Raw genomic sequence first — 15450 nt, forward strand, 5'->3', positions numbered from 1 at the left:
ATGGCTGCAGATCCACTCACGGCCGGTCGTCTAAGCTGCAAGCATGGATGGATGGATCCAGGAAGGTATCCTTCCTCCCTGGGTGGAGCGAGCTGCACATCCTATTCGGCCCTCTGTAGCCGGCCATCTCCGCCTCCTCCTCGCCGTCGCCGCCGTCGGGGATCACGTCTTCACCAAGCGCGAGCTCCACCCCATCCGACCGACCGCAAAGGGGTGAGTTTTCTTCATCCCAAAGCCTCCTGATTTGCTTACTGCACTCTTGCCATTCCGATGGAGACTAACCTCCTCTGGCCGAGCCCCAACTCTGCATCTCTCTCCCAATTACCCTCACCCCGTCAGTTTGCTGCAGGTTGTCCATTGTAAATTTTCAAGGAGATTCAAATGTTCCTCTTCTGGATGATTGAAGGTAATACTTGGTCCAATTTTGCCACAAAAAATAATGTTAGCTTGTCATAGTTACACGTATATGCTTATGAGAATTTTCATGTTTGTTAGATTAAAAAAACTGTATTTTCTCCTTTTAGCCAGTGGTTAATTTAGCAGAGCATTAGCATAGTATTGATCTGATCAGCGAGATGATGATCATGAAATCCCGTTGATAATCAAATCAGCAAAGATAGTAGCAGTTTCTAATGTAACTTGTTGTGTCCTCAAATCAGCAAAGATAGTAGCAGTTTCCAGTAGACCTTTTCTACTGCAATAGGAGCTTCAGGCAGGGCATTGATGATTTGACGGTGATATTGGTTAACATATTGATTTGTTAATGTTTTTTAAGTATAAAAGCTAAATGTAATCTGCACAAGAGCCAAACCTGCAGAAGGTTAGAGTGCGTGCAGCTGTTTCAGAACCTAGGGAAAACTAGCCTAATTGGTCTCTTTAATATTTAGTGAGTCTGTCCATGCACTTTTAGCTCTACTCACCACTAAAGATATCTACAACTTTCATGTTGAACGCATAGTTTAATTCAAACAGTAACATGGTCTAAGTCCGCATACAAGGTTACTGTATCTCTACTCCTAAGGGAGCAGTTGATAGTCTCGCTTCCAGATTTTTTTAGTCCCACCTCCCACGGTTTATTTTGGTACCTCCTCCCACCTCTAACTAAGCCACCACAAACCGAAAAAACCTGCTCCTGAGTCCCGAACCCGCACCATTCCACGTGCGACCCTCAATAGACGTTCGAAGGAAAACCTGCGACAAAAAAACCTACGACGGTTAACCAGCGATAGAAAAACTGTGCGGCCGCACGTACCAGCGACGAGTCTCTACTCCTAATGGAGCAGCAGATCGGTCTCCGTCGCCAACCAGACCTTCGCACGCCCGATCCAGCCCTACGCCCCCTCCGCGGCCGATCCATCCCTGTGCCGTGGCCGATCCATGCCCTATGCCGCCGCCGATGCATCCTCCTCCACCTCCATTCCCAAGCGACAGCGCCCGCGGCCGCGGTCTTCTCCCCCAGCCACCATGGCTGCAGATCCACTCACGGCCGGTCGTCTAAGCTGCAAGCATGGATGGATGGATCCAGGAAGGTATCCTTCCTCCCTGGGTGGAGCGAGCTGCACATCCCATTCGTCCCTCTATAGCCGGCCATCTCCGCCTCCTCCTCGCCGTCGCCGCCGCCGGGGATCGCGTCTTCACCAAGCGCGAGCTCAGCCCCATCCGACCAACCGCAAAGGGGTGAGTTTTCTTCATCCCAAAGCCTCCTGATTTGCTTACTGCACTCTTGCCATTCCGATGGAGACTAACCTCCTCTGGCCGAGCCCCAACTCTGCATCTCTCTCCCAATTACCCTCACCCCGTCAGTTTGCTGCGGGTTGTCCATTGTAAATTTTCAAGGAGATTCAAATGTTCCTCTTCTGGATGATTGAAGGTAATACTTGGTCCAATTTTGCCACAAAAAATAATGTTAGCTTGTCATAGTTACACGTATATGCTTATGAGAATTTTCATGTTTGTTAGATTAAAAAAACTGTATTTTCTCCTTTTAGCCAGTGGTTAATTTAGCAGAGCATTATCATAGTATTGGTCTGATCAGCGAGATGATGATCACGAAATCCCGTTGATAATCAAATCAACAAAGATAGTAGCAGTTTCCAGTGTAACTTGTTGTGTCCTCAAATCAGCAAAGATAGTAGCAGTTTCCAGTAGACCTTTTCTACTGCAATAGGAGCTTCAGGCAGGGCATTGATGATTTGACGGTGATATTGGTTAACATATTGATTTGTTAATATTTTTTAAGTATAAAAGCTAAATGTAATCTGCACAAGAGCCAAACCTGCAGAAGGTTAGAGTGCGTGCAGCTGTTTCAGAACCTAGGGAAAACTAGCCTAATTGGTCTCTTTAATATTTAGTGAGTCTGTCCATGCACTTTTAGCTCTACTCACCACTAAAGATATCTACAACTTTCATGTTGAACGCATAGTTTAATTCAAACAGTAACATGGTCTAAGTCCGCATACAAGGTTACTGTACATAGAATCACATAAAGATTAATTTTTGGACTGTGAAACTAAATTGGACTGCTACTTTTAAACTGTACATCAAAATAGTGCAAATAGATAGTCTGTAGAAAGCATGGGACGTATCTCTCCTTTTTTTGCGATTGATCTCCACATTATGTTTGGAGTCCAAGTCAAAATTATGCAGTTTTTGATAGAGGATTTGGAAAGACCGAATCTGTATAGTAGGTGGATTACCCAAAACAGTTGACTTCATCCAACCCAACCTCACATCACTGTGTAAAGTTTGTAGCACTTATTTTATATGCAGAGCACTTGTGAACTAGGATTTTGACCAAAAGATTTCGAGTGTTTTATGTGAGCTTGCATTGCAGGGATACTTGAAGCTAGGGCAATCCAAGTAAGATAGCTTCATCCTCAGGCAACAGGTTTATGTTATCTTATCATGGAGTCATTTTTAAGTTTGTGCCCAACGCCTTCATCCTTAGAATGGCTGCCCAGATGGCAAGCCACCGTACTCAGGCGACTGCCGCGCTAGGTATTCTCGACCACTGCTGCAGTTTTTCATTGCTGTGCTTATTTCATTTGCACCAACCTTGCTATTTAGTAATATGAGCGTCTCTGTTTGTTCTACTACAATGACATGATAAGATTACCTTATCCCTTTCAGCAGGGTGCTCCAACTTTTGATGCTGGCGAAACTTTTGGAATGATGGCTACATAATTTGTTAGTCTCCGTTGGAAGCTTAATTAAACTGAGGTAAATATGCCAGATTCTTTTGTCAAATAATAACATGACTGTCTATTTTGTTCTCAGGACCAATATTTGTGCCTATCAATGAAATTTTGAGAGTAGTTTTTGTTGCCTCTATGTAACCCTGATAGCAGCTTCTCTGAAGGTTCAGATGTGTGGCAAAGGATTTCAATTTTCCTATTTACACAAAGGAAACTTGAGGAAGGTTCAGATTTCTCATGCTCGGTGCTGTGCTCTCAAGGTTACATAGACAAAAATGCCTCCTATTTACACAACGGCAACCTGACGAAGGTTCAGATTTCTCATGACTGGTTCAATGGGTATTTCATGCCTGTGCCATCTTAATTATTAGGAAAATGTAGTTTGTTTTATAGCTGATGATGCTCGATGCTTTTTACCTCAGTTTAGTAAATGCTCTATTTTAGCTCATAAACTACATGGCAAACAGGATGACGGGGCGGGTCGGGAGGCGGGGAAAGCCGTCCATGGCGATCCTGGTGGCGTTGCTAATGGCGTCAGTGGCACTGCCGCTCCTCATGGTGCCCGACACGCTCTCTATGCCAGGCTCCAACGGCGTGGATCGCGGCGCCGCCCTGTCGCTCCCACGCCCGTGCTTCAGCAGATCCGTGTTTGAGTCGTGCATACCTTTAGCCGCCTCCCCTCCAATGTCCACGACTCTGATATACCGTGTTTGTTAGTCTTGACTGGTGTTTGTTCTCCGTATTGTTGTGCAGGAGGCTGGAGAACAGCAGGGAGAAAAGGGAGTCGTGGATGGAGGTTCTGTACTTCTGTTGTATCAACATCTTCTCCATGAGTCTTTTGCCCCCACTATGTTTTTGGTTTGGGCCGAAACGTCATCGTCTTGATTCTTTACGTGGTTCATTGGCTCAGACTTGTCCTACATGGTCGAGCGAGATCGAGGCTAGCCGCCGGTAATGTTCTTCTCCCGTGCAAGTTCCGCACTGCATTGAAGCATCCAACACATGGTGAGACATCTTTTTAGCTTTTAAAAAACGTGCACCATCCTTTCTCATCCAACGTATTTTTCACCCCTGATTTGTGACCTCCTAATGAACATGAAGATTCATATGCTAGCTAGAACACAATATATATTTGAAAGCAATATTTTCTGATGTACTATCCGATGAAATTTTATTTTCGGAGACGTTCATTCATAATTTTGACGACCTCTTGATTCATGTCATTGGTAGTTATTTCAACAGAACAAAGATGTTTTTCAGCACTTTTCAGATAGGAAATATCCCTACGGAATATTTTGGACAATATACAACATGTTCTGTGGGCTTGAAGAAAATATATAACATGATATGTCACATACTTTATTGTTAAGTTACAAGAATAGTTGTGGACGCCATCCAATTTTACATAGATTTCTATTTGTTGTGCACTGATATTTTTGTAGTGTGATGATATAAAGAAGGAATGTACATTATAGGGTGTTTGCTACGTGCTACATATATCTTACTCAATAGCAGTTAGTCAGCTTATATTCCAGTAATGAGAAATGGCACAATCATCTCGTGCCATTTCGTGGGAGCAGTAGAAGTGACATCTATGCTATGGTCTGAAGTAGAATTGTAGAACACTAATTGTATGCTATGGTCTGAAGTAGAAGACATTAAGGCGGTTCAGCTATCATCCGAGCATTCAAATAGGCAATGTTCTGTCAGCTAGAACGCATCAAGTTTTTGGTTGATGTTCATACTTTTGCGTAATGTTCCTACTTTGACTGCGCACAGATGTAGCTACGTTACAGGTGGGACATCAGCCAAGTATGTTTCGAGGTGAGACATCCATCAAGTTTGTTTGGAGGTGAGACATCCAGCAAGTTTGTTTGAAGCCTCTGCAGACCTTCTCACAGATGTTTGTTCATATATAAAATTGACTATTCCAAATAGTACACTGATAATTTTGCCGAACGAATCTTATTTGAAGAAAATAAGGGCCTTAGAAGAAAATAAAAAAGTAAGTTCCCCTTGCACCATTGCACGTATTTAGTAGATTAAATATGTTTTTTCCTAAAAAAGATTTTTTTATGAATGTTTGTGTTTGCAAGCACTTGTTTGAAAGCCATTTACACTTACTTTTGGATGTACCTCCTGTTTTTGAAGTGAAGGCCATTTACACTTACTTTTGGGTGTACCTCCTGTTTTGAACCCATTAACTTAGATTCTGTTTTAATTTGTGGATATATATTCCTTCAACCAATTGTTCTTCGATATTCTGATGGTTATAAGAAAAATGTAAGTTCTTGTTTAGGATTTACATTGAGTAAAAGTCAACCTTGCTTAGCGTTTCAATTGAAGAATTTGTAACAAAATGCTCAACAGTAAGGAAAAGTGTGTTTCGTTTGTTGTGTGTATCTGATTTGATTAGCACCTGAAATCTTGTTGAACTGATAAGGTTGTACATTTTCCAAATTGTTTGTCGGAAGGGTAATTTCTTTTATTGCTCATGAACAGAAATTGTGCAGTCCAGCTCCTGCATGCTGCTCACCGAGCTCCACTGTGTCCAGCTCATCCGACCATGTGCTCCACTGCATCTAGGTCAGCCGATCTTGTGGCAGAGCTACACTGACGCAAGAGCAAATAGTTTTACAATTTCTTTGTTGTTCCTTTGTACTGGATAACTGTGCATTTTTAGAGGTGTGAAGATGTAATGCAATAACAGTAACTGGGCGTAGGCACATCCGTCTCGATAAGCATTATGGAAACGGACAAAGGCAAGGCATTCCAATGTAAGAAATGGATGAAGGCAAGGTATGTCATTCTAAAAAAGGCAAGGCATACCAGGATGCTGCATTGCTTAATGTCCAGTTCTCTACGCTTTCCCTATAGCAACCTTTTTTAGATCTTATGAGTTGTGTTTTCCTAACAAAAAAAATGTCCATATGGATTCACTGAAACAAGATTATATTATCAGCAATTTTGTTTGCATGTAATTAATTAGTGATAGCCTATGCCTCACACGACTATTTTTTTCAGTTCAGTTGTATCCTTCAATATGGGTGCAATGAAGTGTGGATAGACAAACACATTTCTTTTACTGTGATATCATTGACCTTGTTGATTTATATTTTCAAAACTGATAGGAATGAAATCCATATGAATCTTGTGATGCCAAAGCTCTAAGTGCTGATGATTTAAATTCCTATTAAAAAATCCTTAAATAGAAAGTGGACCTTATAGCGGAGAATAATGTGTAAGCTACAGGTGGAGTCCGTCTCAAGGGAAGTGAAACCGAAAACATAGACCACATTAGAGTCGAAGATAAGGTGAATACAATCACAGATCCACATGAGAGTCAGATAAGATTGGTGAATGCAATCAGAACTGTCAAATGTGTGTTTTCCAATTTTTCATGCCGCATGATCTCTGCCCACTTTACTAGAAGAAGAGCCTTCCTACAGGGTGAAGGTGGATAAGGAGCCATTCAACTTAGAGGAAGTGTCTCAATAAATGTGTGTGTTACCAAGGTTGAATTGTCTACTCGCTCTCTTGGAGGTTATGTTCCTTCCCGTCTATTAAGCTGTTAGTATCCTTATCACCGTGTCTGGCTCCACTGAAAAGCTCACACCGCCATGCTTGAAGAACATAAATGGTGGTACATTATTCTGATATATTTTTATGTGCCGCCATTGTGGTAGAGCCCGGCATGAAGGGTGGGTCCAGTATATAAGCAGGTGGTACTAGCACTAAGATAGGAAGGTCATTTCCGCCCTTGTCCTTTGTTGATGGCCTGCCAAGGCGGCGTCGATTACTGGTTCAATTTGAACACGAGTTAGTGGATTTTATTATAAAAGTGAGGTTTAAGAGTGGGTGATGGTTATTTGGGTTGATATGTTCAGTTATGGCTGTCTGAGCGGAATAATTTCCATACCTTAGAAAATATGGCAAAGTGCATTTAATTAGAGATGGCATTGCAGCAAATTGCATGAGTGAGCGGTTCATATTTTTTCATTAAGTCATACATTTTTTTGGTTAGGATGAAAGGGTATATGCATCCGGGGGTTGTTTCAAGAGTTAATAATGGACACGGTGGTGTATCAGTTGCATGCCAACAGCTATATCATATTTTTGTTTCATCGTAATACACGACATTCATTTCTGTGTTACAACATGGCAATGGATCAGGAGACGTCGGATCCTCCTTCTTGGCTCGGGGGTGTCATGGGCGGCGCATGCCTCGCCCCCCTTGCTGGCGGTGGGATCGGCGTGAGCACGGGAAGGGAGGATTAGGGCAGAGAGTAGGGCAGTTGGTGGTGGACTCTTTATTAGCGGTCCGTGGGGAAGTATGGTGCGAAGGAGAGATGTGTCATTGCGATGGTGATGCGGCGTCATCTGCCTTTAAAGGAGAGTGCTCCAGTGAGAAATGTCCTGCTACAGCAAGAAATCAAGCAGGAAGGGAGGGTCCTGCAGGAAAAGGGAAGGGTGCGTCATGGGGTGGAATTTTTTGTTGGGACTTTGGACCGCCTGTTTAAGATAACATGACAGATAGTGCGGACAACCATATGTCTCCCCCATGGGCTGGATTTGGGGGTGGATGGACTGTCCAGATGGTTGGATTTTGGATAGCCTGTTAGGGGCTTGTTTGATGCTCAAACACGCCCGGATGTAAGAGAAATGAATTTCAACCTTGGAAACGGCCTTAATCGTTTATTTGATTTATTTATATGCACTATAGCTCGTATCATACATAAAGAAGCACTCGAAATAAAGCAAACACGGCTGAACTTAATCATTTGTTTGATTCATTTATACATATTGTAGCCCGTACCATACATACAGAAGCACTCGAAATAAAGCAAGCCGATTGGGATTCCGATATATCTGAACAACAACGTTTATATCTGTATGGTATTCCAATGAGCATAGGCGGGTAACAAATTCGGAATACAAACATTTATTTTTGTCATCACTATATAATATAATATTAATTTTGGAAATTGAGGGGATGTGCCTCGCTATTTTGGTTTTCATTTTATGCTCTGGTGGAACAGTAAAGAACCGGTTAAGCCGCTTTGCGCGATGCGTATTGTCTGTTAAATGTTTGAAGACCTTGGATGTGAAGTACTCGTGCTAACTACATTTTTTGCTTGTGTGGGATGAGTATGAATTGAGGAGCAGTTTTTATTATATTTTCTAAAACATGGTGCGAATGAAGCTAAAGAATATTTTTCATTGGGCGAGAATTTCTTAAGCGCATCAAGTAGTAGATCTTAATAATTTGTAATGGATTTTTAATTGGATCATTGCTCTATATGTATACATCATCAATTTGTATTTTTGTTATCAATTATTGTAAGTGAAGTGGACTTCAATTATTTCTATATGTATACATCATCAATTTGTATTTTTGTTATCAATTATTGTAAGTGAAGTGGACTTCAATTATTATGCAATTGTGTTCGTGCTATATTGTCTCTACATGTGAAATTTAATATGCATTAATTTTATATAACACCAGCAAAATATTTCAAAAGCCCGTAGCAACGCACGGGCAGTCTACTAGTAAATATCTAACATTCGGGATATAACTTTTCCCCACAACAATGACGGGAAACGCACGTTTACTTCTACTCCTGGATCATATATATATAAACCCCTTGACACAAAGGGGGCCCTTATTTTATAGTTTCACAGGAGGATTTCACGGTTGCGTAGTTCCATATTGCAATTACCTTGGTTGTTTGTCCGTGCGTGCCGCGCGAGGAAGATTCGTTTGTTAATGAACGATGACGACGACGTTCAAATTCGCCGGTGATGTTCAAACTTCTCACTTGCGTTTACCGTAAGCTACTCAATCTCCTCGCTTGCGTGGACCAGCACACAAGTGTCCACCGGATTCATATTTCGGCCGCCAAATCGCGTCGATCTTCTAGACGCCCGCGCCGCCGCCCGTCACGTCGGATCCGCCGTGGAAACGGAAGGAAAGAAAGCCGCTGCCGTCAACCGGCTAACGCCGTTCCCACCGAGCCGCCGGAGAGCAGCCACACAACAACAACGCGTTCCCCACCGGTCTCCGCGGCTCCACGTCTATTTCAACCCGCGCGCGCCCCAACGCCACCACCACCAGAGCATCAAATTTCCAACCACTACCCGGAGCCGCGCGCGAGGCCGCATTAACTCCTCCTCCTCCTCCTCCTCCAGGAGAGGCGACTCATCAGCTAGGGTTCTCGGCCGGCCTCGCGGGGGGTTGGGGCGCGATGTCGACGCCGGCGGACGGCGCGGCGTACTGGCTGCGGTGGCAGGTGTTCGTCTGCGGCGCGCTCATCGCCGTGCCCACGGCGCTGGCGGCGGCGCTGCTGCCGCGGCTGCGGAGGTCGGTGGCGCCGCTCCGCGCCACGGACCTCTGGCTCCCCTGCTGGCCGCGCCTCCACCCGGGCTGCCTCCTCGGCTACCGCGCCTTCGCGCTCGCCGCCGCCGCCGCGCTCCTCGTCCGCGACATCGTCCCCCACGGCCCCAGGGTCTTCTTCTTCTACACCCAGTACGCGCCCTCCTCCTCCTCCTCTTGATCCTCTCTTAAGCTTAATTAGTGCCACCAATAATCTAGACAATCACACTACACATCCTTCATACCCCCGTGCATTTAGCCGCATTATGCAATCGATTACCAGCATTTAGCCGCGGCAATTGCTCGGCAGAGTACGTACGTATCCACTACTCCCCTGCACGTAGGATTTCCGGACAGCAGCAGAGCTTGGAATAAAGCTAAAAAGGGGCCCAACAAATTAGACTGTAATTTTGGTGCTCGATCATCAAAAGAGCTTCACATAGTGCTACTTAATCAACGAAATTATAAGCTTGAGGGCGGGGTAAGGCCAGCTTTGCCTTCACTACGCTTCAGCCCTCCTCCCGGTGTTCCCAAGCCGAGAAACCTCGCCTTAAGAATCGCTGAAAATTGACCCCTGTTTCATCATATTCTAAATAGGTGTCATTCTGTGAAGCATGGTACACATCAAGAAGAGTGAATTTGGACTTCTGCAGTTTATATTCTTCCTGCTTTTTTTCATCAACACATAGAAGGTTTGAGCATAATTGCATTGATACCGAGATTGAACCTGCACCCAAGACACGGTGATCACGGAACACTGCATTGCTGCGTGCAGCAGGAGCAGTCCGGCCCAGTCAGCCTTTGCCCAAACCTTATCTTTTGTTTCATATTGTGGATACGAGGAATGTGGCTCGACTATTTGCCCTTGAAGACACAAACATTTTGGTGTGTCAAAATCCACGACATGGTCACCATGTGTTGGCCCCCTCTTGGACACATGTTCATAGTTCGTCACTGAGTGAACTTGCCTTCAGCGTCCGTATATTTGCCCAGCTTTTGTAGAGCTGAAGCCTCTTACTTTCGGTTTTGAGCACGGTGCACTCTGCCCGACACAAAACCGTTTGGCCTGTAGTAGAATGTTTTCCATCTTCCGTTAGTGACTCAGAACTTCAGAAGCACCTCCTTTTTAGTTAGTTGCCGTGCTGTTGCTTGTTTCCTACCTCCTTTTTAGTTAGTTGTCGTGCTGTTGCTTGTTTCCTAACTGTCCTTTGACTAGTTTTCTTTCCCCAATTGGCTTTGCAGGTGGACCTTTTTATTAGTCACCATATATTTTGCGGTATGTCCTCTGCCTCATGGTGTCTTACCAAGTTGCAACTACCTTGTGAAAAGTTTTACAAGCGATCATACACAATTATGTCCACCTTTTCCTCTCTGGATGTGCTAATGTATTAATTTTAGTTTTCTTACCACATTTTCACCTTTTTTGGCATTTTACTCTTAGGTTGCAACTGCTATATCAGCTCATGGATGTTGGTCGTACTCAAAGAAAAGCTTAAGAAAAACTGATGAATATGGCGATGTTGAAAATCGTGACCTCTCCACTTCTATTTCTGGAGAGAGGAAAAATGATGAGAAAGACAAGATGGCAAGCTATTATGAACAAATAGCAAATGAGAAAAGAGCTGCTTTCTGGGGACGTTGTATGCAAATCATCTACCAGGTTTGAACTCAACTGTCCTTTTGAGATTGTATTAATAGACAGTGTTTTCTCAACGATTCTGCAAATCCAGCTGCTACTGGTTGGAAGGACTATGCAGTACCACCATCATAGCGCAGCTGAACCTAATTAGTAGTGTGTTTTCTCACCTATTTTTCTTTGTCTTTGTTTTAGCTTTACATTTTTCCTACTTGCCCTTCCTAAAACCTGTTCATCCGCACCTTCTGAACTGGCCTATGTTGTTTGTCTAATACTAGTATTTATCTGTCTGCAGGCTAGTGCAGGAGCGACAATGTTGACTGATGTCACATTTTGGGGACTCCTTGTGCCATTCTTTTACCGTGATAAATTTGGGCTTTCCATGGTATGTGAACATTCCAGATATGCACTACTACCTCTGTTTCTAAATGTAAGACATTTTGGCAGTTCAATTTGAACTTGAACTGCCAAAATGTCTTACATTTAGGAACAGAGGGTGTATTATTTATTACCCTGCTTGATATGTGAACAGTAACAATCCTCCATTGTCAATAATATTACTACTTGGCATGACTCTTGGTTTTATTACCCAGTGATAAGAACCATAGTACATTTTTTTTTAGTAAAATAGCCTCTGTGACTTTGCTCAACATAGATTATGTCCATCAGCAGATGCCATCTGATTAGTACTCCCTCCGTCCCAAAATAAGTGTCGCTGATTTAGTACAAAGTTGTACTAAATCAGCGACACTTATTTTGGGACGGGGGAGCAGTAATCAGTCCTGGGCATGTGTAGCTAGCCAAACAGACCTGTTTCCGTCTTGATCGACATCCATGTTCTTAGATCTGATTACCGTTGTAGTCATGCCTTCTCTTATTTATGTCAGTGTCTAGTCTTGGATACAAGAGATGAATTCAAAATTGAAATATGCCCACATAGATCATTCACGAATGGATCAGCTTCTAATACGTTTATTTGCACCAAATTCACTGCTTTCAAGACATTGACTGTCTGTTGTTATGTTGTCCTTAACCTTTCAAATTTCTTTCAGGTTACTGATGGCATGCACTCTGTTAATGCTGTTCTCCTACTCATAGACACACTTCTCAACAATATGGTAAGATCGCATGTAAAAATCGCATTGCTCTGTCTTTTGTGTTAGTTCATTTAGTTCTTCAGCTGGACCTTTGTGTTTTTCAGCCTTTTCCCTGGTACCGGATCGCTTTCTTCGTATTTTGGAGTTGCTCCTATGTGACCTTCCAGTGGGTCATTCATGCTTCCGGAGCTTTATCCTGGTAGGTCCCTCCTATCCTCCCAATTTGCTTAACACTGTTGAATTTGATGCAGTGCCTCCAATTCAGCATTTTCCGAGTCAAATTCATGTTTGCATTAAATTAAACATGTGTACTCTAAGGAAAGATACAAAAATGTCAGAGCCTCTTTATTACTTCCTCCGTGCGGAATTAGTTGACGCTCAAACGGATGTATCTAGCACCGAAATGAGAGTATATCTTAAACAACATTGGCATTGTCCGACAGAAATTTTTGCTGTAAATTCTTAAGTAGAAACTGAAAGCATAATGAAAATTGTATCAATAGAATGCTTTACTGCGTGACACTATGCTCTTCCATTCCATGGCCATGTGACATAGTTTATCTAAGAAATCCAGGCTGTGCCTGACTGTTCTGAATTGTAAAATGGGCTCTGCCCATTTGCATGTGACGCAGTTTATCCAAACCATCTGGACATGTGTTGGGCATATATAATTAGCCACCTTCTGACCAAATATAGATCTTCTCTACTTACCAACAGTGTGTATTCTAGAATACATCACCTGATTCTTATTCTTTTGGATGCTGCTATGTACATTAGCTCAGTTACTTCAGTATGTATGCTTTTAAAATTAGGGAAAATGTGTTCTCTTACACTTCAGGTTTCATCTAGTTCTACTCCTACGTTTTATCATTTGTATATGTAATTCTGTTACCATCTTCTCCAGGTGGCCTTACCCGTTTCTCGACCTTGCATCGCCCGGGGCTCCGCTATGGTATGTACTTCTATCACCTCACTTTTAGACCTTGTTATCCATCGACCATGCGATCCTCACCGCAACGATAATCCGGTACAGGTACCTCGCCATGGCCGTCGCTCATGTCCCTTGCTTCTCTGCGTATTGGCTGGTTGTCAAAGCGAAGCGCGCTTACTTCCCAAGGATGTTCCCACAGGCTTACGTGAGGACAAGTTAGAGCCTCCATCTAGTCATGGATCATACTCCCAATAGGGTGTATGTGTAGCTATAGATAGCCATTATTTCTGCACTTGATAGCTCCAAGTGCGTTCTTGTATAGTCCTGTAGATTAACAATCCCTTGTAAATATGGCCGGTTCTGAGGCACGTCGGGATTAATACTCTGATGATCAGTGAAATGAAATACAGAGGAGATTGTTAACGTGGCCTCCTATATATACACCTTGTTTGTCATACAGGCTGTTAGAGATGAAATGAAGTCAAAACTTAACTTCCATGAAAGGAATTAATATGTTGTGGATTGATGAATGGCCTAGAAGATGCTGCCCAGGATTCAGATATCATATCTTGTGCAAGAACAAAATCAGTAGTTGGGTCTTTTTCTCTTCTCCACCCATTTGACAGTGAACCCAATAGGGCTTGTGCAGGATCAAACCTGGTTTAATCAGCGTTGTAACAATTTGGCAATTCCTTGCCGTGCTAAGTTACATTGTTGATATGGTCGTATGCTAACCTATATACACATTGGGAGTACCAAGTTCCCCATCGGTAACTACAATTGCTACATTGTGAAAACTTGGTTATGCACATTTCAATCACCGAGCAATTCAACACCATCAATCACCTCGGATCACTTCGATCGACGGCAACACAGTTGCCCCTCAAAATCTTTGCTTCTCGCCGCCCGTCATCGCCCTGCCGGAAGACGAGGCCATCCTCTTCATGAAATCGGCGAATGCGTCGGCGTAATTCGGCCCGGTTTGCAGCCGCACCAAGTTGGTCCTGTATGGTATCAGTATGGTCTTGAGCCCTGCACGCGCATCATCAGAGAAGAAAGAAATGTCAATCTTCCATTTGCATAGGCAGTGTGCACAAGAATGAATTGGGCAAGAGGAGTTGAAGATGAATCAGACCGAAGATGCACATGGAGCGGTAGATGGCGGCGGCGGCGACGCCGTCGAGCGCGGGCGTCTTGCGGCTGCCCTCGAGGCAGCTGAGGAAGGCGAGGTCGGCGCGGAGGAGCTGCGCCTGGTCGTGGGTGTCGTAGGCCATGTCGTGGCAGTAGCAGCAGAAGTCGAGGTGGTCGGCGGGGCGGCGGTCCCAGAGCACGGAGCCGGCCTCCTTGCCGCTGGACCAGTTGGGCCCGCAGTAGTGGCCGTAGCGCGGGAAGAGCTTGGAGAGCCAGGCCCGCGTGCCGCCGTGCCAGGGCAGCCGCGCCACGTACGGCCGGAACAGCGGCACCGCGCACCCCGCCATCTGCAGCTCCGCCAGGGCGTCCCTCTCCGCCGCCCTCCGCGCCGCCGCCGCCACGGCGGGCCCCGGTCGCTCCCCGCCGCGGCGCGGGACGAGGGAGGAGAGGAAGGCGACGAGCGGGTGGGCGGCGGTCCCGGGCCGCGGGGGAGGCGCGGCGGTGGAGGTGGGACCCGCGGGCGGAGGAGCCGATGGGGCCGCGGGGGTCGGGGGCGGGACGGGGCGGAGGAGGAGCGCGGCCGGGTTGAGGCGGAGGCGGGGCTTGGGCGGGGGCTGCGCGGAGGAGGAGGAGGAGGAGGAGGAGGGGGAGGCGACCTCCATTGCCGCGGCGGGCTTGGCCGTCGCCGGTGGCGGCTCGGTATTAGGTCGGTTGGGGCGGGGACGGTGGTGGCGTTGGCGTGTGGCTGTGCGGGTTTGTTAAGTTACGGGACGGGACGGGGCGGGGCGGGGGTGGGGCCCGGTTTCGGGGGGATTGGGGGGTTATTTTGAGGTGGTGGGGGATTGGGCGGGTCGGGTGGTCTGCCCGGTTTCGGGGGCGGGATAAAACGGAGGATCTGGAGGCGGATGCCGTCGTGCGCGGTGCCGACGCGTGTCTCGCCTCTGTGAAGACTCTGGAGCGGCGGCGAGGCTTCGTGAGACCTTGGGCACGAGGGGATGGTGGATGTTGCGGCGTCGGCGCGCGGGAATGAGATCAACTTGCTTGCGTCTAGTAGCAAGTCAACCGTAACATGATTGCAAAAAAGTAAC

The 15450-nt window shown here is 45.4% G+C and overlaps 2 protein-coding genes across 2 annotated transcripts; one reads left to right on the forward strand and one right to left on the reverse strand.

The window, feature by feature from the left end:
* Positions 1 to 9289: 9289 nt before the first annotated feature.
* LOC125535888 lies at positions 9290 to 13668 on the forward strand. Its single transcript, XM_048698953.1, has 8 exons — positions 9290 to 9720; positions 10810 to 10843; positions 11009 to 11227; positions 11499 to 11588; positions 12256 to 12321; positions 12405 to 12499; positions 13205 to 13252; positions 13334 to 13668. Exons 1-8 carry the CDS (start codon positions 9440 to 9442, stop codon positions 13449 to 13451), a joined length of 951 nt encoding a protein of 316 aa, XP_048554910.1. The 5' UTR covers positions 9290 to 9439; the 3' UTR covers positions 13452 to 13668.
* A 170-nt stretch (positions 13669 to 13838) lies between these two features.
* On the reverse strand, positions 13839 to 15134 carry LOC125535887 (translation initiation factor IF-2-like). Its single transcript, XM_048698952.1, has 2 exons — positions 14367 to 15134; positions 13839 to 14263 (listed from the first exon to the last, which is right to left on the reverse strand). Exons 1-2 carry the CDS (start codon positions 15022 to 15024, stop codon positions 14115 to 14117), a joined length of 807 nt encoding a protein of 268 aa, XP_048554909.1. The 5' UTR covers positions 15025 to 15134; the 3' UTR covers positions 13839 to 14114.
* Positions 15135 to 15450: the final 316 nt, after the last annotated feature.

This window comes from Triticum urartu, chromosome 2, assembly GCF_003073215.2.
Source record: "Triticum urartu cultivar G1812 chromosome 2, Tu2.1, whole genome shotgun sequence".
NCBI classification, from domain to species: Eukaryota; Viridiplantae; Streptophyta; class Magnoliopsida; order Poales; family Poaceae; genus Triticum; species Triticum urartu.